This window comes from Manacus candei, unplaced genomic scaffold, assembly GCF_025592945.1.
Source record: "Manacus candei isolate 608988 ecotype Guabito, Panama unplaced genomic scaffold, ASM2559294v1 h1tg000050l, whole genome shotgun sequence".
Classification (NCBI taxonomy): Eukaryota; Metazoa; Chordata; class Aves; order Passeriformes; family Pipridae; genus Manacus; species Manacus candei.
In genome coordinates this window covers 5,349,112-5,372,686 of record NW_026138098.1, presented here as the reverse complement: position 1 = coordinate 5,372,686, position 23,575 = coordinate 5,349,112, and the positions used below count along the sequence as shown (strand labels likewise).

Below are 23,575 nucleotides of genomic sequence, written 5' to 3'. Positions count from 1 at the left end.
TACACGGGGACCTTGGGAGCCGAGTCCCTGGGTGATCAAATTAGTCGTTCTGCCGCCTCGCTCCCTAATTGGCATCAGGGACACCAACTAATGAACAGTGTACAGTGGAACAAAGGAACACACACTGGAAAAGGAGAAAAATTAGCTGGTGCTAATTGGTGGGCTTGACTTTGCTGGTGTTAATCACACACGATTTAAGACAAGGGCTACAAAGTAGTGGCCACACTCTAAAAGACACTCCATTCCTACTTTACATAGATATAGTGAGATATACTGTCATAAACAGAGACTTCAGCTTCAAAAGAGGGGTTTTCACCTGGTCCAGCTCCTACATTAGGCTGATAAAAGCCTCAGTTTTACTGTAAACTTAGGTGCAGGCTTTGGCTGAAAACACGCTCGCTCTCATGTCTGACTTCTGATCTGGCTGACCCTCCTAGAGGGTTTTCTCATTTCCCAGTATTTAAAAATAGGTCGTTCAGAGTTTTATGAACACATGCAAAATATTAATTACAAAGTTCACCCAACACAGTCTTGGTTTGCTGGTGGGATATCTCGTCCCTCAAAGAAAAGCAAGGATTTGTGACAGTGTGCTGTGTTTCAGAGATTTACACAGTAAATGCTCTTGGGTGGTTAAGGAAAGCTCAGTCTTTCTTAAATTCTTAAGTACTTTAGATTTATAAGTAAGTTACTGTTATAGTATAGCAAATCATGAATTCTTAGATTAAGTCATAAGTTAAGTTAAATGTTGCAAAACATTTTTTCCTTCCCTGTTTCTATGGTATCCCCACCTTTAATTCCCAATTCTGACCGTAGGACTGTTGTTAAAACTGATATTTACAGTGAAATACAATAGAATGCTTTACTCATCACCACTTCTGCCACCTCTTCTGTAGAAGTTGGGGCTACCAAACAGCAGTTTGGGACTACAAGGGTGTATTTTAGCCACACACTGGAATTTAAAAAGTCCTTCTGGAAAAAAATGTACCACGTTAATATTTGTTTAAACTCATTAAAATAAAAGATCTAATTTATAATATTGAAAATCAGATCAGTATTGTTTTCTTGAGTTTTCCAATATGGATGTTTTCCCAATTTTTAGGGTTAATGTCCACTGCTATTTTATTTTACTTGGTGAGGACAAGTCATGATGACAATGGTTGTCCCAGACTGACAGGTACTCATGTACCTCCCACTCACATGAACCACAAAAACATATTAATATCTGCCTTCAATACCACTAAAAGTCCACAGATGACCCAACACACCTGACATTTAAATTCTAGCTGGGTTTCCATTCCCTTTTTTAGTACCAGGGAAGGAAAAGTTACTTCAGGAGATGTTCCTCAAGTTTATTGCCTCCCCAAATTCCAGCCTTTGGAGTGCATGTGCCTCTGGTTGCAAGCCTGAGAAAATTCCCTAATTATGACTTTTAGTTGGCATGTAACCTCACATGCAATTTTTAAACGGGGTGTGAGTTCCCACCTGTCTCCAGGTTTTTTTTTGTGACCTCCTCTGAGTACCAGCCGTAAATTATATTCTAAAGAAACAGGGAAGGAAGCTGAAGTGGGAATCTGTGGAGACAACATCCTCAAAGATCCTCAATTACCTGCTATCTTTTAATCTTTGAGAATTGCCTCCATCCGATCTCAGCCTTTGGGAAATTATCAAACCTGGCAGTGTTTACAACTCGGCTTCAAGGTTAACAACGACACTCACCCCGTTCTCTCCTAACACCCCAATGTCACGTCAGGAGAGGGAAGCCACAGAAAGAGAAAACTAAAAGGTGGAAAATCCAGACCAATACAAGTTTTCTTTCCACACTCCAGGTAATTAAGCAGCTGATCTTGCTGTCAAGAAACTCTTTCAAGCCGAGAACTTGTAGTGCTTTGACAGGATGTTGGATTTGAAGGAGAGCGGCAGGAACAGACAGAACCGTGGCATTGTTTACAAGGCAGGTTTGAAATATTAAAATCCAGTTTTGTTGTCAGGAATTTTTTGAAGGTTTTTAAACCCTCCACGACAATCAAGCTGCTTTTTCAATCTTATTTACGTGATTTATTTTTAATAAGTGTGGAGATGAAATTTAAAGTGTAGGTAGAGTATGTAGGTTCCCACAGTGAACTGACGTAGATCAGTGACAACTGACAGCCCAGGGGAGACAAACACATCGAAAGGAAGTTCATACAAACACCCCTAGAAAAATAATGCCCCTGCTTAAATACTAGATACCCTGGAAGGATTTAAAAGCCATGAGGCACTTGGGGACACGGGTTAGGGGTGGCCTTGGCAGTGCTGGGGGAATGGCTGGACTCAATGATCTTAGAGGACTTTTCCAACATAAATGACTCCGTGAGACTATGATATCATCAACAGTCAGCTCTCCCTATTTAAACAAAGTTTATAGTACTTATTTCTTCTTTACCACTCCTTCAAAAGCACTTGACAAATTACCTTTTAAATATGTTTGTAGATATAAAAATATATAAATATATATCTCCCTGGCAACTTGTAAATGCAGGTACAGTCATGGATAATTTTATGAGCATGACAACCTCTGCTTCCTGACTTTATGTCCCGTTCTCTTCTTTCTTTCCTTAAAAAAAGGGCCCAGATCAAAAATTTAAAAAATTTACAATGCAGAAAAGTTGGCATTGAATCCTGCTGTGTTTCCTTTTTTTTAGATTTGTGTTGCCACACAACCAACTGTGAAGATGTAACACTAGAGAAATCATGAGATTTGAAGTTTTTCTAGGAAAGAAATTTCCTAGAGAAAAGAGAAGTCTTGTTTCTTTGGGTGACCCTTCAGTTAAAAGTTTCTTCCAGGGAAGTTCATCAGCAAAACTTCTGAGAAAGATTTACAATGTCACATATTTTGAATAGAAAATACAGTTGCCCACACAATACATCTTTATAAATTAATTCATGTTAAATTTCATGTTAAATACCAGTTCTACAAAAGGGCTCTAAAGGAAATCTACTCTGGAAACATTCTGAATCGAGAGCAAAGCCAAAGTCTGCATGTCTACAGTGCTCTCACAACCAAATCCAAGCTTGGATCAAATCCATCAGCCACTTACCTTGTTCTCCTGCTGGTTCTCCTGGACCACACCACTTATTAGTATCAGAAAATATTCTTCGGTGTGTCCTTGATTTCCCAGCCATGGCATTTGGGCAGGTGCTTACACAGAGATCATTCTCATTTTATGGGAGATGGTAGACCTTTGCTTTCCTACAAGATTTGAGGGCTAAAGTTTTAGGGTTGCCATGGTTGGGAAACAGTTTTTTTGAAGAAAAAAACAAACCAACCAAACAAAAACCAACAACAATAAAAACCCACCAAGAAAAGAAAAAACAAACAAACAAAAAACAAACCACAAAAGATACTCCACTTTCCACTTCTCAGGTGCTTTGTATTGCTTGGGTCAGTTTTTATTAATATTCTCCCCCCCCCAGTGCCAGCCATGGTGTGTCACAGGCCCAGGGCAGGGACTGTCCCTGTGCTGGCACTGCTGGGGCACCTCCAGTGCTGGGGGCAGTTCTGGGCCCCTCAGACCAGAGAGACATTGAGGGGCTGGAGCATGGCCAGGGAAGGGAACAGAGCTGGGGAAGGGTCTGGAGCACCAGGAGCAGCTGAGGGAGCTGGGAGGGCTCAGCCTGGAGAAAAGGAGGCTCAGGAGGGACCTTCTCACTCTCTGCAACTCCCTGACAGGAGGGGGGAGCTGGAGGGGGTGTGTCTGGCTCTGCTCCCAGGAAACAAGGGACAGGAGAGGAAACGGCCTCAAGCTGGGACAGGGGAGGTTTAGGTTGGATACTGCAAATATTTCTTCATGGAAAGAGCTGTCCATCCCTGGCACAGCTGCCCAGGGCAGAGGGGGCATCCCTGGAAATGCTCAAAAAAAACATGTGAATGTGGCACTTGAGGACATGGTGGTGGTGCTGGGGAACAGTTAGACTTGATCTTAGAGATCTTTTCCAATCTTAACAATTCTATGATTCCAACTGTAGGAACATCCCTAACTCCTCACAGACCACAGAAACTTCCAGGATTTTAATTCAGGTCTAAAAACTCCCCAGAAGTTCCATGTCCAGGCTGAATTTTCTCTCTTTCTACATTTAACAAATTAACAAGAAGCCACCAGCCTCAAAGACAAATTACTCATAAAAGATCCTAAAAACCATCTCCAAACCACACCAGAGAGAAGGAATTTTTGAAATAAACCTGAGAGAAGACAGTAGTAATTATACATTCTTAACTACTCATAGGAACACCAAACACACAAGTCCCAAATTGTTTACAAGTTTAATGACTTGCAAATCTCCACTTTTCAGTAAAAAGAACTTAATTTTTGAAGAAAAAAATTATCAAAATTTCAGTATAATAGTTCTAATACAACTATAGTTTTTTAAAGAATATTTACAGAGCTCTAATGAAAAATAAAACTTAAGCATATGAAAATTCAAGCAGAAAATAGCTTCACCTGGCAGTAATATGGCTTCCTGATTGCTGTACTAATTAATAGAAAAATTGGATAAATACTGGTCTAATAAAATGTATTTTTATGTTTGCAGCTTTGCACAAGCACCCCTGGTTCAGGAACCACCACACATAGAAAAAGCTGTTAAAAAAACACAGTAAGAAACACATTTTATAAAGGAATGACTGAATTATCAAAATCTGAGCTTAAAATCTGAGTGCAAATCAATTCACATTGACAAAAAAAACACCTGGAATTTGAATGACTGAATTGATTTAAAAACTTGTTCTGGGACTCTTAAAACTATTTCCTTGTTCTTGTGCTGGATCTTGTCTTCCTGTCCATGACTCCAGAGGTCTGAGCTGCCCTCACATTCTCTTTCCCAAGTTCTTCCTTAGTTTTGTTCCTTTTTCCTCTTCCCAGTGATCCGTTTTCAGCATTCCCTATTTATACACAGAAAAATTAACTGTAAAGTTGTATCACCAACCAAACATTTCACACAAAATTTGATCTTCACTTCCACTGTTTTTAATGGAAATGTCCCTACTGACAACATTCTAAAGATTACATCTCTGAATCCAACAAACCAGATACAAACCCCATTCTTCTGCACATCCAATATCCTTTAAGTTGCATCCCTGAGGATTTACAGCTATTTCTGAAAGTAGGTTAACATTAATGAGAGCACCAAAACCAATTAGCTGCCATTTGAGGTAAAATTCCTTCCACTGAAATGTAAAACTAAAACATCACCAACACCCAAGGAAAGTCCTGCAAACATGAAAATCTAAGTTTTATGGCAGGAAATTCCTCAATACGGAGCTCCAAAAAGTCGCTGTCATTTCTGTTTCAATGTCTGTTTGATAATATTTGCATCATGGTAGTTTTTAAGCTATATCACATTAAGCTGAAAGTTCCAGGGTATACTTTAGGTGGCCAAAAGGAGCAGAGAAGTGATTGTGTTGAGTTGGTGAGGCACACGTGCTTTGTCCACGTTTGGGCCACTCACAAGAAGACACTGAGGGGCTGGAGCGTGTCCAGAGAAGGGAAAAGAGCTGGGGAAAAGTCTGGAGCACCAGGAGTGGCTGAGGGACCTGGGATCTTTGAGATGTTTTCCAGCCTGAATGGTTCTGATTCAATGATCAAATTATTTCAGCCCACAGAGCTTTGCACATATTATTGCTGTATCTGCACATAACTTTGCCACCCTTAGAAAAGAGAAAGCAAATTCTCACTCACCTGATTTTAGTTTTTTGGGTGCTGAATCATCTGCTGGCAGCTGACACTTCCTTCTGCGAGAAGTGGACGTTGCCTGTGGCACAGGGTTCCCCTCCTTTCCTTTTCCAGACTGATTCCTGCCCTCACAACCAGTGGATGCCACACACAAATTCTCAGTTTCCAGAGCATTTCCATTTTCAGGCGACTCACTGTTTTCATGGAGAGAAGTAGAAGTAGCTGCCTCTGATGTGAATTGTACCGCCCTCCTGTTATTCCTCACTTGCCTTGTTCTTCCCTGGCATGAATTATTTCCTAGAGGTGTAGCTTCAGCTTCTTTAAGAATCCTCTTTTGCCCTCTGCCTTTGGGCAGGTTGGGTTTTTCCCTGAGAGAAGTAGAAGTTTCTTCAGATGCGGAAGAAGTTGTTTTCTTTCTGCTCACTCTTGACAGATTTTCTTTTGCAGGTGAAGCTCCTTCCAAAAGTTTGCTCTGCTGTTCCTCAGAAGCTCCATCCTTACTATCTTCTGGCAGACCTTGAAGTGAGGTGGAACTACCAGCCACTGAAGCGCTTGTTTGCCTCAAGTTCTCTTTTGAAAGATCCCTGTTTTCTTGGGAAGAATTCTCCAAACTCACTTTTTTTGCTTCCCTATAGTTATTCTTCCTACCACTTTGTTTTGATGGGACCTGTTCCCCCTGATTAGGGCTTGTGGCTTCTTTGAGGGCAATTTCTTTCCTCCTGCTTTTTCTCAGTTGATTTTCTTTTACAGATGAATCATCAGTTTTTAAGCGAATGTTTTGTTCTGTTTTGGGCGTGTCTTCCCTACCATTATCCGCTGGCAAACCACGTTTCCCTCTAAGAGGAATGGAATTTGTTGTGTGTGATGCCAGTGCAGTTTCTTTCCTTCTGCCCCTTCCTAATGGTTTCTCTTCTGCACAGGACACTGTTTCCAAAGGCACACTTTGTTCTTCATTAGCTCCCCCATCTTTAGCATCAGTCTCTGACAAGCCACATTTTCTCTGGAGAGGAGCTGAACTTTTTGCCTCTGCTGCAAGATCAATCTTCTTCCTTCTGTCCCTTGCTGATGCATTTGCTTTTACCTGAGAAGTTTTATTTCCCAAAGCTGGATTTTCATCTTCCCTCACAGTCATTTTTTTATCATCTCCTTCCAGCAACCCACGTCTCGTTCTGACAGAAGGAGATCTCGATGTCTGTGATGCTGCACCAACCTCTCGCCTTCTCCCTCGTCTCGGTGGATTGGCTTCTACTGAACAGGGAGTACCTTCCAGAGCTGCATCTCGCTCCTTCACAAAAGCCTCACCTTCACTGTGATCTGCAGTTAATGTTTGTTTTTCCATAAAGGCAGGACTGGCTGTTTGTGGAATGGAATCAACTTGCTTTCTTCTGCCCCTCCTCACTCGTGAAGGATTTTCCAAATTCTCATGTTGACTGTTGTCAGTCATTCCTTCAGCATCCCCTGGTAAACTGCTTTTTATTTCAACCTCTTTGGAACTGCCTTCTCCAAGTTCAAAATTAACTTTTTTACCTCTTCTAAACACTGTTCTGTTTCTTTGTGCTGGATTCTCCTGTAGGATTTCAGTTTGCTTTGCTTTAAGTATTCCCTGTTGGTTTCTTGCCCATTTTTGATGGCCAGGAGCAAGACTGTCACTGTTTGCAGCAGGTACTGACATGGCAGCTGGGCTGTTCTGGTCTTTTGTGACTTGGGATGTGTTCTTGACACAAACAGAGCCCAAAGAATCTTTAAGAGATTCATCCGCTTCTGTGTCTGACCTAAACTTAGAAGGAATTAGTTTTAGGCTGCTCCCATCTTCAGTAAATTCCTCAGCCTTTTGCTCCAAAGAGTCTTTTTTGCCTCTCCTGCTCCTCGTCCTGTTTGTTTCCTGTGCTGCCCTTCTGTTTGCTTCCAAGTTCACAGCAGTGACTGGCAGTTTGTTTGTCTCACCACATGGTGACTCTGCCTTTAATCTTTGAGATGCCTCTGTTGTAATTTCCTGAGCATTTTCTGTTTCAGATCCCTGAGATACTTCCACCTCATTCTTGATGTGTGGTTGTGCTTCAGTTTGACTTGATGTTTCCTCAGTTTTCTGAATGTTCTGTGTGTTTTCATCAACTCTGACCCCACAAGCGTCTGCTTTTCCTTCAGCTGAGTGCTTTCTGTTTCTAGTACTTCTTAAAGACTTAACACTTTTCTCTGTTACCTGTACTTCAAGTTTTGTTCCCTTTTCAGGTTCTTTTTCTGTGACAGCCTCAGGATCCTTGTCAAAAGTCTGTTCATCTCTTTGTAGGACCTTTGCTGGTGGGTCTTTACGAAGCCTCCTTGTTGTTCCATGAAGTTCTGCTGAAGGATCTTGTTTAACTTGGTCATTTCTAGCCCTTCGTCCTCTTTTAGGTGGAATTGGTGGTTCTGTGTTTTCTACTCCTCTGGTCCTTTTCCTGGGTGACAGAAGCACTTCTTCACTGTCTTCTATACCACTGTTATTAGATTTGCTATCAGATTTATTTACATCTGTTTGCAGCTGACAATTTTCCTTCTGAATGCTACCAGATCCTGTCTTTTTGCCTGGATCATCTCCAGTTTCTAACATGTCATCGACGCCACACTCCTGCAAAGGTTGTTTCATATTTGCAGGCTCTTCTGGTAGCACTGAAGAACCTTCAACACAAGACTCAAGAGTCTCACTTGGATGTTTCAACTCCTTCAGTTCTCTCCTTTTACCTCTTCCTGGTCTTTGAGTAGCTCCATGTGGTTCCTGATCAGAGTGCTTTAGAACAACTTCTTGTAGGCAACGCTTTGTTCTCCTTCCTCTTCCTTTGTTTTCAGGTGTGATTGCTCCCATCTCCTCTTGGGTGCTGGAGCCATCCAGACTTTGCAATTCTTTTAAATTCACATCCTTTTCACTCTCCTTTGCTGTAGCAGGATGGACAGTCTTCCTTGGCCTGCCCCTTCTTGGTCTCTGGGAAGACTGGTCTGCACTAGTTGATTCCTTTTGTGGAGAACCTTCACCCTGGGAAGTATTTCCTTTATTTTCTAGAATAGGGCAAAGAGTATAAAGAAAAGTTAGACATTACTATGCCTGATCAAAGTATCTGTGAGTTTCCATTTTATTAACAGTCACCTTTCTCAAACAAATCACACAGTATCTTAATTTAAAAATAAAGAAATATTTTAACCAATTCCTACATGAAAAGACCAGGCTTCTGATCAAAGTTCTCTGGTTTATTTGGTAGGCATCTTTCATTACTTTCAACTATGCTCTTGAAAGTCTTTGCGAAGATAATCTGAAGTGGAAACCTTAACATCAGGTTTTTCACACTAATATGTTCACCTGTCTCCAAGGGAAAAAGGATCTTAGCTCAGGAATTAGCAGAGCTCACTGAGAGCTTTAAACAAGATTTGAACTTCATGGTAACATGTATTACTTTTTACGTTCATTATTCTTCTAAACAAAGTGTACTCACCACGTTTATGACTGGAATTAGAACAAGGAGGTGCAGAATCTTGCTGAGAATCCATTACTGATCTGACCTAAGGGAATAAACAATAATCAATAAATGCCTGTCTAACAGGACAGGAAATTATAGAGCCAACCAATACAAAATGTATAGCAATACTTGTAAAAATTCTTGGCAAATCCTTTTCCCTAAAAATGAAATCAACTAATTTTATAACTCCATCTATGTATCTGACAAAAGCACACAAATGTAGCAAACAATTCTTGCCATCTAAAGTGGTGTAGCAGTTTTTAAAGTGAAAGACAACAAACACTGCAGAGTTAAAAAGTGACATTAACTCTATTGGTTGACAAGTGTCTAAATGAGTGCTCAAAGGAAACTGGGGTATTGAAGAAAAATTGAGTGTTTTGCAGTGTTTTATTGTAGTTATAAGCACTAAGTCCAGTGATACTCAACATTTTATCTACAGAACACGAAAATCAGCACCAATAAAATTCACAAATGACACAAGTGATGAAGTTGTGAATTGTAAGGTCAGAACGGTCACTCAGAGCAAACTCAGGAGCTTCTTACACAGGGCCCCCTCAAAGAAAATACATATTAACACAGGCAAAGGCAGCTGTCTATAAAATGCTCCAAGATACACGAAGTCATACTAGGAGGCCTAAGAATTCATTTCAGCCACAGGCTTCGAAGTCTAAACACATCCCTTCCAAAAGGGTAAGGAAAGAATTTTACCTCCATTTCCTCTGGTGTATCAAACATTTCTGTCATTCCAGTATAGTCCACTTCACCATCAGAAGGTTTCTGCCTGGGCTCTGCCATGAGCCTTTGCAGCCCCACAAAATCCTCAACTGGTTGATTCTTCTGTCTGGGAGACTTCACCAATCTGCTGATACCAAACATGTTTTCTATGGGTTGAACCTTTTCCTTTGGTGTCTTGAAAATGCGGCTGATCCCAACCATGTCTTCAACTGGTGGGTATTTCTGTTTTGGGGTTTTCTGGACTGAAGTAACACCTGCCATGCCTTTTACTGCTCCCCTCTTCTGTACTGGAGTCTTCAGCAACCTTTTAAGGGCAACTTCATCTGTAACTGGTTCTGGCTCTTGCTGTGGGGTCCTCATGAGCTGCCTAATGCCAGACAGGTCCTCCACTGGTTCTGGCTTCCGCCGTGGGGTCCTCAGCAGTTCCTTAATGCCTGACAAAGACTCTGCAGGCTCCAATTCCTGCTTTGGGGTCTTCATGAGCTGCCTGATACCTGACAAAGCCTCTGCAGGCTCCAATTCCTGCTTCGGGGTCCTCATGAGCCGCCTGATACCTGACAAAGCCTCTGCAGGCTCCAATTTCTGTTTTGGGGTCTTCATGAGCTGCCTGATGCCTGACAAAGCCTCTGCAGGCTCTGTGTTCTGTTTTGGGGTCTTCATGAGCTGCCTGATGCCTGACAAAGCCTCTTCAGGCTCTGTGTTCTGCTTTGGGGTCTTCAAGAGATGCTCCAATTTCTGTTTTGGGGTCTTCATGAGCTGCCTGATGCCTGACAAAGCCTCTTCAGGCTCTGTGTTCTGCTTTGGGGTCTTCAAGAGATGCTCCAATTTCTGTTTTGGGGTCTTCATGAGCTGCCTGATGCCTGACAAAGCCTCTGCAGGCTCCAATTTCTGTTTTGGGGTCCTCATGAGCTGCCTGATGCCTGACAAAGCCTCTTCAGGCTCTGTGTTCTGCTTTGGGGTCTTCAAGAGCTGCTTGATGCCAGAAAAGAACTCTACTGCCTCTGACCCTTGCTCTGGGGTCCTTAAAAGCTGCTTGATGTCTGACATGACCTCAGCTGGCTCCAACTTCTGCTTTGGAGTCCTTCTTTTCCTTCCTGATTTCACCAGAGATTCTTGTCTTTCTGGAATGATTGATAAACTATCCACATTAATATTATCTTCTTGCACAGATTTTCTTTTTTCAGGAGTTTTTGTGGATATTTCATCAAACACAGAGCTTAGAGATGACTTCTCTCTCAGCAAGTGACAAATGCCTGGACTCTCTTGTTTCTGTTCTGAAGTATCTGAATTATTTAAGGGTGACACCATCATCTCTCCTGAAATAAGTAGTAGATTTATGTAATAAACAATAGTTCAACAGTTAAATTTCATACGAATAGAATGAATAAGAAAATCGCCTACACAGAAATTAACTGGAACTACAAAATTTTCTTTTGATACACAGTGAACCCCAGACATTGTCACAAACTTGTATTAATAAACATGTTACTTCGTGAACTGTTCGAGTGAGTCCGTTTTTAGGTGCTGACAGTTTTGCCGACGCCGAAATAATTCATAGGAGAAACCTGAGGGGTTTTCCTACTGCTGTTCTGTGCAGTCCTTTTGTAAATAGGTATCAAATGTCCTGTCTGTCTCAGTGAATCTGTTAAGCGAAGGGTCCCATTAGGTGAGAGGCTAACAGACTGCTTTGGACATTAAAAGGCTTTGATCTCCTAGGGGATGCTGACAGCCAAAAAAATAAATAATTACAGGCTGGACAGAAAATTCATGTTTTCTGCCCCTTTTCAAGTGATAATCTCAATACTTTTAGGTCTGCCCAGGCTGAGACTACAGCTACCACACATTACACCCTAATTATCCCTTTTTTTTAGATTACAAACATACCAGATTCTTCAGGGGTGTGCAAGTCAGAAATGTCCCCTGCAGCACAGGTTGGTGTAAAATCAGCACTCTGAGCAGCAGCCAAAGGTAATGTTTTTTCACTCTTATTTTCCGGAGTTTGAAACATTTCAGGCACTCCTAGAAATTGTATTTGGAGAAGTAAGCACATGTTTTGACACAAGAACTACACAAGTGGCAGAGTGAGCAAGAGACTAAAACCTCACCTGTGAAGCTTTCATCCATATTCATGTTGAGCTTCAGGACGGGATTTTTTACCACTTTAGGGACGCGTCCAGTTGATCTGAGCGTGGTGGAGTAAGCTCTACCTACAACTATTGTAGCAGGTGACTCAGCATGACCTGTGCTGAAGTGACCTTTTATTTTCCTCTCTGGAGTCTGCAGAGGCAATAGGAAACAGAAAAATAAGAGTTATTAAATAAAGATTCTTCTTGGCAGAAGAGGTGGCCAAGCCATTCTCCATCACTCATCATCAGTCCTGGTTAACCAGGGAGGTCCCACGTGACTGGAGGTTGTCCAGTACCAGCTACAAGGGTTGGAAGGAGGACACAGGGAACTACAGGCCTATCAGCCTGATCCTGGCACTCAGGATGGTCCTAGAACAGATCAACTTCAGTGTGACCACATGGCACATACCGGACTACAAGGAGCAGGCTCAGCCTAGAAAAATAAGGTCCTGCCTGACCAACCTGACCTTTTATGACCAGGTGACCTGCCCAGTGGATGAAGAAAAGACTGTGGATTTATCTACCTGGATCTCAGTGAAGTCTTTGACACTATCTCCCATAGCATTCCCCTGGAAAAGCTGCATCCCATGGCTTGGACAGGTGTGCTCCTCATTGGGTTAAGAACTGGTGTAACAGCTGGGCCCAGAGTGGGGAATGGTGCCATCTCCAGTTGGTGGCTGGTCACTAATGGGGTTCCCCAAGGATCAGTTTTGGGCACAATCCTGTTCAAGGTCTTTACTGAGGATCTTATTGCTCAAATATTCGACTCAGTGATCCCGGAGGTCTTTTCCAACCTTAACGATTCTATGATTCCTTTTAAACAAAACCTACATTCCTTACATGCCATGACAAAGGCATCAACATTCCAGCAAGAGCTCAGAAGCCTCCAGCTTCTGTAGCAAAATATATCCAAGCTGTTTGGTAGCCATGCAAGAAAACAAAGTGACCATGAAAAAGAAAAAGAATACCTTTGGTGGTTGGTTTATCCTCTTTGGGGGTCTTCCTCTTCGGACACTTTTCTTAGAAGTCTTTGACTGTGGTCTTGCAACACCCAACTTTACCACTTCTGCCCAAGATTTTGCAACTAGAAAGCAAGGGAGAAATAACCACTTTAACTCTCAGCTTTTTAAATGGAAGTTCACAATTATTTCTTCATGATTCCAATTGATTTTCTTTATGATTTTCCAATGCAGTCAGGCACAAGAAAGTGGTTGTTGTATCATCTGACACCACCAAAAGTGCTCTCTGAAGCATTTCCAGTTGGAAAACCCCAATTCAACAAGTGGCCAAGTTTCCTCAGGATGACTTTCCACAACAAAACAATGAGCTCCACACAGTGTCAAAGAGATGTGAGATCCTGGAACCAAACACTGACCCAGTTCCATACTCACTCTTTTAGCAAGGAGAGAATTTTTCCCAAAAAAACTTGCCATGAGCCTTTCAGACTCATTTGTTATCCATGAGCTTTCCTCTGGTGAGATTTAACATCAGAGAAATGGTTTAGAAGTAGAGCATATCCAGCTTGTCTTTCACCACCTTCCTGAGGAATTTCATAGGCAGGAAACCGTATTTATACTGCTTAAAGCATTTAGATCTACACAGTTTTCATAATTTCTCTTGTATCACCTTCTCCTTATGACACATTCCAAAAATTCCCAGAGTGAGGTTACCTTTATCCCAGCATGATTCTGTACACAACAGAGGGATCAGGGAATTAGTTATAGCTGTGTAATAAATGAAGCTGGAAGTTTGTAGGATATCTGCCTCTTTTGATTCGGAAAAAAAAAGCTGGGAGAAAACAGGGATCATACAAAAGAAATCAGTTATTTAAGTAAAAATAAAATAGGAATGCTGTTCCTAAATAAAAGGATATTACTATTGACCTGTCAGAATTGCTGTGTAAGTCTGTAAATGAAAAGAACTTTGAAAAGCTGTCATTGCAAAGGTGTTCTGGATGCAGAGAAAAGTACCAAGCATCCAAGAAATTATCTGAAAAAGCACTGGAAACTAACCTTGCAAAAAGGATGCTAATTTTACCATTTCTCAACTTCTGAACGTTAAGGTTTGTGTTCTAAACATGAGTTAATAGATGTTTTAGTAAGTTTGCTTTATGAATACGAGAAAATGCAACATTTTGCACTTCCCAGTTGCTTCCAACAAGCCCAACAGTTGTCAGAAGACACATCAATCTCTTGGTGGCCTCTGTATAACAAAACAAGCCTACTTCAGTTTTGTTTCTGTATTTTAAAGCATTAAAATGAATATTTCAAAGCAGTTGCTGAAACAAACCTAATAAATTAGCACTGGAGGCACCGCTTCTTCTCTTTGCATGGAGAACTCCCACAGCCCCGCTCCTTCTCTTCGTGGAAGTGCCCTTCAAACCCACTTGGGCACTTCTGGTTGGTTTGGCAGGTGTAGGTGATGCAAAGGTTTTGTCATCTTGGTTAATGGGGGAAGACTGAGGTGTTTTCACTCTCACACCGCTTTTCTCCTTTGCATTCAGGTCCTGTGCACCAGAATCCTTCTCCTCTGGGATTGGGAGTGGCACCGGGAGCTGGGAAATGGAGAAACGCCCTTTTCTGTAAGGGGCTGGAGAGCCTGAAGGGACTTGAGGTGCTGCCTTCCCTGAGGAAGGGGAGGAGGCAGCTGGGGACTTCTGGGCTGGCAAACTTCTTTGCGAGATCTGTTTTTCCTGGTAAAAAAAAACCAAACAAAACCAACAACATAAAATTAGCACAGATGGATTTTTTCTTCTTTTTAATGGAGTAGTTTTTCAGCACATCTCCACTGAAGATCAAGTTGTCCACTGAAGGATTGCTTACCCTTATCATAGAAGCAACCAGGGCCAGAATGAACCAAATTGGGCACAGATATCAACAAGCTCAACCCACTGAGGGTTGAAACCCTCACTTCTTTCATCTGTAACAATCTCTGTGGTAACTCATAACTGCCCTTAAACCCAAATATGCATCACACTGAAACCAAGTATGGAAAGGGAAGGAGTGTAAGGTACCCACAACTGTAACAATGTGTACTGGTACAATAAAAACTAACTTAACCTTCACAATACATCCCACTACCTCCCAGGCTCCTGATAGGACTGGTGAAAGCTCCTCTTCACAGATTTCTGAGACCTGATCCTATGCCATCAAATCCACAGAAACAAGTGCTATTTAATCCTTCGTGGTCTCTCAAACCACTGGAATTATCAATGCAGAATAATAATTGAACCTGCCTGGTCAGCATTCCTGTCTCCATCCTCTGATGAGTCCTATGGAGGGACCCTCAGCTCTCCAAAAGGTTCAGGGAGAGATGGGACTGGTATCCTGGGGACTGGATCAGGAGGATTAAGTAGCATGGATATCCCATTAGTTAGTCCTTTTTATTCTTACCCTTTCCCATCTTTACCCTTTTTCCATGCCCGGCCTCCACTTGGATCGTTTTACATAGATTTCAGTTTCGAATTGATTGATTTTAATCTGATTTTTCTCCATGTGCTATAACCATCCAGTAAATTGCAAAGTGACCTTGTCCATGAACTTTGTTGCATTTTCACTTCATAATAAACCTGCTTTTGCCAATGCCTTTGCTGGTGATTTTTTGAGTGTCCTAAAACACTCATTTGTGACACCAACATACATCAAACAAGGTTTGCTACTAATTTTGAAATAATTATAATAAATAGTAGAATAAAAAAAATAGAATTTATAAGTTCTGTTCGCAGTAATGGTCTTAGCAACTTGAGAAGTCTTAAAGTTTACCTGGTCTGTGAAGAGCTTCAATCCCTGAGCCTTTTTCAGCACAGCACGAGGTGAGGTTCCATAGGGCAAGCTCAGCCTGGCAGGAAGAGCTCCTCTTTTAAGGGGAGAGTTGGGAGGCAAACTTTTATCAAACAGTTCTGGACTCAGATGGCCACCAAAAGACACTCTCTTTCTTTTTCCTGAAGTCTGAAGGAGCAAATCATCACTTTTCCTCTTCTGAGACAACCTTTTTGTCTTGCCTAAAAAGTACAATTGAAAATATTTCTATGTATCTAAGCATCCAAGTCAACATTTTAACCCACGTGGAAAACAGTGTTTCCTTGTGCATGTTGAAGTTGGAAACAAACCAGATGGGAACTTACCTTAAAGAGAAATAGATTTAATTGAGGAAACTTTAATTATGTTACGGAGTATTGTTATGATCAAATATAACTACATATTTTAGAACTAATGTCAGCAATTGGTTCTATATTTTATGTAAGTGTTAAAATTCTCAGAAAGGTATTTTAAGAATTTCTCAATATAAAAACAAAGCAGTGGATGAAATGTATTTACCTGAGTCTTCTCCACCCAACAGGCCAGAAGTATTTGTTTCTGGGACAGCCTTGTTGTCTTCCAGCATAGGAGCACTTCCAGAACCTCTCTTTGCTGACAGCCCACGTGGTCTGATATCACCAGCATCTTCCAAGTCTTGTTTCTGGTGAAGCCCCTCCATGGCCAGCTCTGCTGGAGTTCCACTTTCTTTTCTGTCTCTAGTCTTACCAGGATGTTCTTGCACAGTATTTGTCTCCAGTGCTGTTTCAGTCAGCATTCCAGAGCTCCTTGGCCTTCCCCTTTTCCTCTCAGAGCTCCTTGGCCTTCCCCTTTTCCTCCCAGAGCCAGGTGTCTGTCCAGCAGGAGATGCCATTAACTCTTCTGAAGCCAGTGTCTCTGTATGGACACTTTTGTCTAAGAATTCTTTACTTTGCCTGCTATTTCTTCTGGGACTCTTGGAATTGGAGAAAGCAGCAGGACTTTCAGAAAGTCCCACCTCTGAGTTAAAGTTTACCTGATCACTGATTTCCTTCAGCACTTCTTGTGCAGGTGTTCCTGATGGGCGTCCCTTGCTATTTCGTCTTTGTTTCATGGATTTGTTTTCTGGGAAAGGCAGTTGTGTGATGTCTGAACCTTCCCTTGGAGTTTCAGCTGGAATTTCTGACAGACACTTGGGTTTCAGTGACACACGCCGGCAGGTGGTTGGAGTATCAGCATTCACAGGATTCATTCCAGTGATTTCCTTGGAAGGAGACACAAAAGGAGACCGAGGGCTCTTCCTCCTGGGCCTTGGTGTGGACAGCACATGTTTATCTGCTTCAGAAACCTTTGGGGTGTGAGTCGTAGAGATGTGTATTTTCTCCCTAACTGAAGAATCCAAGCGTTCTATGGAGCACTGCTGCAGTGAAAACAGGGAATTCTCACCATTCTCCTTGCTGGGAGTAACCTTGGCACCTTTAGATGTGACTGGTGTACTCAGTTCCTCAGGATTCTGCAAGTGACTCTGACTGGTATCTCTCGACACCTCCTGCGAAAGAGAATTCTGAAGACTTCTGGGGAAACTCCTCCTGGGAAAACTCCTCCTGGGAGCACTTCCTCCAGCTGCCAGCTGCTGAAACCCTGAGTGGTTCACTTCACTTCTTACAATTACACATTCTTCCATATTTCCACTTCTGCCTCTTTCTTTTCCTTTATTCAGCCTGCCCAGATCACAACCTGGGGATGAAATCTGAGCACTTGGCTCTGGCACAACACTCTCTCCACCTTCTCTTGCAGCTTGTTGGGAGCCATTTCCCTTCTGCAGAGATTTTTTCATTTGCATCTCATGTTTCAGCTTTTCATAGAGATTAGTAAAGGGAGACATCTCATTTTGCTTTTTAATAACTTGGTGTATTCTGTGTGAAGGTTTGGGTGTTTTTGGTTGGACAGGTAAAGCTTTGGATACATTTTCCTCTGTGGTTTGTTTATTTTCATTGGCAATTTTTTCTTCACATTCAGCATTATCTATAAAGGAAGCAAAGCAAAACAAAAAGTAATACAGAAAGTGACTTATAAATTGCAGAACTACAAATATAAGTTCCATAAATACAGATTAAAAATTCCTTCCATTCCTCTCCCAAGACAGTCAACAAGGGTCCATTGAAATAGAACACTTGGAAACAGCCTGGGCTTTTAAAACTGGAATATTTGTCATAAAAATCAAACCCATCTGTAGATAAAAAGCCTTCCCCAAAAAACTTTGTATCTTTACGAAGTTATTTAAGACAAGAAGGATGGGAAGGTAAAGTCCTGGCATTTAACCCCTTCATGGGCTATAACTATTAGACTTGGAAGCTCCAAATTTTTCTGGTTCTACATGAAGCAGTTACTGTAAACAATTACTTCAATATGTATACCCAAATTTATACTTATTTCAGTGTCTTATTAGGAAAGAATACTTGCTGAAAAGAGATATAGCAGAGAACTGCAAGGTAAATCTTAATCAAAAAGGTGAATTTGCCACATGTTAAGCGTTTGCTGCCTCTGCAAAGTAAAATGTAACAGGAAATTGTTTCAAATACCAGTTTCAACTCACATTTGTATTGCACTTGCAAAGCTGGTGAACTGACCTTCCTTTCCAAACTCAATGTGCATAAATCACTGAAAGTAATATCTGTGAATTTTGCCTATGCCAGGCTGTTCCTGCCCATATGTCAGGATGCAATTCAGTGATTTCTCCTGGCAGGATGTAGATTTGGGAAATCAGTGCATGTAGGTATAATGAGACAGTCACTGCCACAGCAAGGTGGTGTCAAATTCAAGAGTCTTAAAATGCCTTTTTTTCTTCTTTTTAACCTTGTTTTTCTTCTTATGCTAAGAATGAATGCAGTCAAGGGGACACAAGAAAACAAAACCCATAAAACAGGTACCAACCTGAAGCACCAAGACTTTTAGATCCTGAAGTTTGTTTGTGTAATAATTCCACTTCTGCCACCTGCTGAACATGAAGAACCTGTAAATTTGTACAATATTACAGCCCAGCAACAAGTACTTTACAGTTCAGCTTTTAACTGTACATTGAAAAACACTCTTTACAGAAGTATACACATTTTTTACTAAACAGGCTTAAAAGTATTCAAATGAAATCCCAGAGTATTTCAATATTTAAGAACACTGACCAATACGTTTGAGGCCCCAGAGCAGAAATTTGTCTTGTTTTAGCATTATTAGCTCTAAAAGCAGTTGTAGCATAAGAATATAAACCAGCACATTTCAATCTCCCCTTCTTAACAGACTTAGTGGAAGATTTATAGCTCTGCTTGCATTAGTAACATCATAGATTATTAATCATCTATTAGCAAAAACTGACAAGCCGAAAAATCACTAAATTTTTTCAAGCACTTATCTGAAGGAGTTTATTTGTATTTTCAGATAGAAAGGTAGTTTAGGGCTGAAAAGTTACTCCTAATAAGAAAATAGAACAAAGAAATAAAATACTGCCTCACTAGTAATACCAATACTTGTAACAAAAAAGCCCATGGCCACAAAATTACCTGCAGGGTTTCATCTTTTGGAGACCTGGAACGCCTCTTCTTCGGAGTTGACTGGAGAGGATATTCAAATCTGAAAGAAATATTTTAAAATACACCCATTTTTTGTCAAAGAGTTGATGACTAAATTCCCATTACTAAGATAAAAGACCGAGAAATAGTTTTCCCCTCCCAACAATACACAAGTCACTTGTAAAGGCTTTAACAACTTAAAAATACTGCTAAATTTATCCCCAAAACTGACTACACTGGAAACAAAATCAAAACAATCTCTGAAGACAGTTTTATCTTTATTGATTTAGCTTAACATAAGTGATTAAAAAACCCAGAATCTTCAAGCAATCCTGTCTTCTGACAACAGTCTGTAAGACTTTGCAAAGAAATATGACATGAACTACATTAAGTTACATTCTTGGATTAAGTAATAAACAAGTAAAGAAATACGAAATCAAGTGTAAAGAAATCTGAAATAAATAAACTACATGAAGTTACATTCTTGGATCAATTAATGAACAGTCTGGCACTGGCACCCACCTGAAAGAACGATCGATAATAGTTAAGACATCCCCGTGCTTCAGAGGAACAGGCTGCTCAAAGCAAACCCCATTCAGCTGTGTGGGGTTTACTGTGCTCAAATTAGTCAGTACTGCCTGAAAATAGAACAAATATTTCAGTGGCCTGCTGAGATGCAACAAGGCAATGCTTATTCCATGAAAACATGCAGATCTTACCTCCTTGTTCTCATTTATTTCGATTTTACAGTGCTCGTTGGAGACCCAGGGCAGTCGCATGCGGATGTCACACTCTGTTTTCCTGGGGGGAAATACAGTTGGAGTTGCACACGAGACACAGAAAAACCTGCTCTAGAATTACAGGATTTCCCAATATTTTAGTTAATAATTGTACAGAAGCAGGATTTCTAAAACTGGAAGAAAATTTACTACCTCAAATCTTCGAAGTGTGGCAAAAAATAGCAGCTCATACTTCAGAGAATCTGTGTCAGAAAAAATATGTGAAATACCCAAACCTTCCAAAAAGCCGATCACAACAAGCAGAGGCACGACTACAACAGACAGCTGGTGGTTTGAAATTGTTTCCCAAGTTTCCCCAAGACTTGTGGAATATTTCTATACAATATCAGCACATGCTTTTAAGCTCTGTCTTAGCCCTTTGTTACTGACCTGAGAACAGATAGTAGGACCTTTGGCCTCACCTGGATAAGTACTTTTACCTTCTTAAAAGTTGTGAGGGAAGGAAAACATGTTTCTAAGTGTACAGAGTTTCCCTGTCTGTCCTTTTTTTAAGCTAACCTCTATTGCCTTTGATGTGCTGTAGGTCTTAGTCAGGAAACATAGCACCTACTGTGCACAATACCTGGTAAAAGGAGTGTACTTGGGGAAATTTGTACCTGCTTGAAATTAGTGTTTGCACCATTAATTATCACCTGTCTGGGCAGCTCTGCTCCCGCCAAAAAACAGTATCATCGACCCTGCAGTGCTTCTCACAGACTTTCACCATGGGATGAGATTCTGGACTGAATAATTACAATTATTTAAGGTAATATAATCAGTCAGTAAAGCACTGAACAGGCTTAGTTTAAGAGAAACAAAAATATTTTACTTGCAGCCTATTTACAGTAAGATCACGATGATGATGATATGGTCAAGTCTTCATACATCCTATTTGGGTGTATTAATTTTATCTTTCAATGTAAAACATGTGGATCAAGCTCAAAACCCACTGTCACTCAAGTGAGCATGTCAAAGTTAGTTTCAAGACTGGAGAAGGAGGTATAAATTCTTAATACTAATTCTAGTTTGGGTTGACATCTTGCATTAGTGAGGTTCTGAAGTACAAAAAAGTAAATAAAAATTTATTTTCACTTGTCAGTTATCTGGAAACTGCCTCTAGGTAAGACAATCTCATCACCTGTTTATCAGTTGTGGATTACTTTTAATCCCTTCCTCAGATTTCCTTTGGTCAGAAGCTTAAAATAAATAAATAGATGGATAGATAGATAGATAGATAGATAGATAGATAGATAGATAGATAGATAGATAGATAGATAAAAGTAGTTCTGGCAAGGAAAGGACAAAAAGCAATAACAAAAAAAGAAGTTTAACTTTCTGGTCCTACAATTAATTAGTCCAGGATCACCTTCCCTCTCTCCCCTGTGCATCATTCACAAATAAACATTTATTTTTGCAAATAAGTATTAAAAGATCTAATCTGCAGGAAAACATCACTCATTATTTCCATGTGTGCAAGTGCTCAACAAATTCTCACCTTCCGAATAAACAAGAAGTCGAGGTGAGTGGAAAAACAATTCCATCGGTCCCATTCCTTTTAATGACAACAATTTTCCCGTAGCGCGGCATCTTGGAATGTAGGGAACCTTACCTGGAAAAGAACATCCAGATTATTTATCCCAATAACGTTTTATGAGAGTAAATTGATGTACATTTTTATATGTTACTTTTGTTCAACATACTCCAACGGACAGAAGAACCTCAGTGCTGTTTCCATGTGTCTCCCTGTCTGGAAAACTGGGAATATGTTTATGTAAAGTCAGACTATTTCACTTATTTAAGAAGTATTTGCTACCCACCAGAGCCCTTGAAGCAGAAGGAGGAGGAATGGATTTTAACTGATTTAAACCCATCTGCACAACCAGATACACTTCTTATATACTTTCAGGTAACCTGCGTTATTTCACGTATAGATATGAGAGTGTCACGAAGCACAAGCGATCCTCAAAGGAGCCTGTATAAAAATACTCTATATTGAAAGCAGCAAGGGAATTAAGGGCAGTTAAGAGAGACCCTTCTGGAATTTTTTGCTCGGATAAAACACTTGTTGACAGCAAGCCCCAGGTTGGGGAGAGCCTGACAGTGCCCTCAGGAGTCCCCTTTGCCTGTGCCTTGCGGGGAACGACAATATTCGCTGTCCTGCACTCAGAGCACCCTGTTCACAGCACCCACCGCTTCCTACAAGCCAAAATTTACAAGCCCGGGCTCCGGGCGGCCACAGCCACCAGCGGGGGCACATGAACACCGAGGAAGGGAGGAATAAACCCCCAGGAGGGGCCAATAGCCATCATGGCGAGGTAGGCAGCCACCGAGCAGGAAGTGTCATGCGGACTGACCCCTCCCCGCGGCCCCCCTCGCCCCAAAGCCGGTCTCCCCCCGGCCTCTCACCCTGTGGCCCAGCCGTACCTGGTTCGCTCGGAGCGCTGGCGGCCGCTGAGGGCCCTGTGTGGCGGAGCCTCCCCCTCCCCCCTCTCCCGTCACGGCGCGGCCCCGACTGAGCCCTTCCCGCGCGCGCACCAGCCCCTGTGCCCTTCTCCCCCCCGGTATTTTCTCGGTGTATCCCTCCGCCGCGCACCAAAACGGAGCCCCCGGGAGCCGCGCAGGCGGACTGAAGCGGGAGCCGCCGCCGCCGCCGCTCTCACCTGCCGGCGGCCGCCGTGGCTAAGGGACCGCCCCGAGCCCGCCCGTCCGCGACAGGCAGCACCGGGCCCCCGGACTCTTTTAGCTTTGCCCGGTGCCCGACGGGCGGAAGGAGAAACGAACCCAGCTGATGACGGTTGAGATTTTGAAAAGGAGCGCGGTGGCCTCTGATTGGTGGAAGGGGCGGCGCGCGACGCGCGGCGGAACCAATGGGGAGCGGCGGAGGCGGTTTGAGTTCAAACGGAGGCTCCGCCCCCCGGGAGCCGCTCCCGCCTCAGGGCGGGGGAAGCAGCGCTGAGGGGCCTCCGGAGCACCCTCACGGGGGGGAGAGCTGAACCCGGACCTGTACATAAACCTGCACTTGTCCCTGAGCCCGTACCTGTTCACGAACCTCCACCTACATTTGTACCTGTGCCCGAACCTATTCGCGAACCTGTGCTTCTACCTGTGCCTGTACCTGAACATAAACCTGTACTTGAACCTGAACCTGCGCTTGCCTCTGTGCCTCTACATGAACATGTACCCATATTAGTATCTGTGCTTGTACATGAACCTGTGCCTGTACCTGTACCTCTATCTGTGCCTGTATCTGAACTTGTAAATGAAACATGTTCCTCTACCTGAACCTGCATCTGAACCTGCACCTTTGCCTGTGCCTATACTTGTACCTGAACCTGAATCTGTACCTGTGCCCATACCTATGCCTGTACCTGAACCTGTGCTCACATACGTACCTGTAGCTGTACCT

General features: G+C 42.0%; 1 protein-coding gene across 7 annotated transcripts; it reads right to left on the bottom strand.

Moving 5' to 3' along the window:
* Positions 1-4,288: 4,288 nt before the first annotated feature.
* On the bottom strand, positions 4,289-22,958 carry MKI67 (marker of proliferation Ki-67). 7 transcript variants are annotated; one of them, XM_051801047.1, is made up of 17 exons: positions 22,830-22,958; positions 21,665-21,778; positions 20,110-20,191; positions 19,913-20,028; positions 19,382-19,451; positions 18,762-18,840; positions 16,371-17,852; positions 15,816-16,054; positions 14,344-14,746; positions 13,023-13,138; positions 12,034-12,205; positions 11,813-11,947; positions 10,423-11,244; positions 9,902-10,362; positions 9,170-9,236; positions 5,715-8,738; positions 4,289-4,918 (listed from the first exon to the last, which is right to left on the bottom strand). In XM_051801047.1, exons 2-17 carry the CDS (start codon positions 21,754-21,756, stop codon positions 4,779-4,781), a joined length of 7,500 nt encoding a protein of 2,499 aa, XP_051657007.1. In that variant the 5' UTR covers positions 21,757-21,778; positions 22,830-22,958; the 3' UTR covers positions 4,289-4,778. The 7 variants fall into 7 exon arrangements, with proteins under 7 accessions (XP_051657007.1, XP_051657008.1, XP_051657009.1 ...); XM_051801048.1 differs by having other exon boundaries at positions 9,902-10,422; positions 10,483-11,244; XM_051801049.1 differs by having other exon boundaries at positions 10,483-11,244.
* Positions 22,959-23,575: the final 617 nt, after the last annotated feature.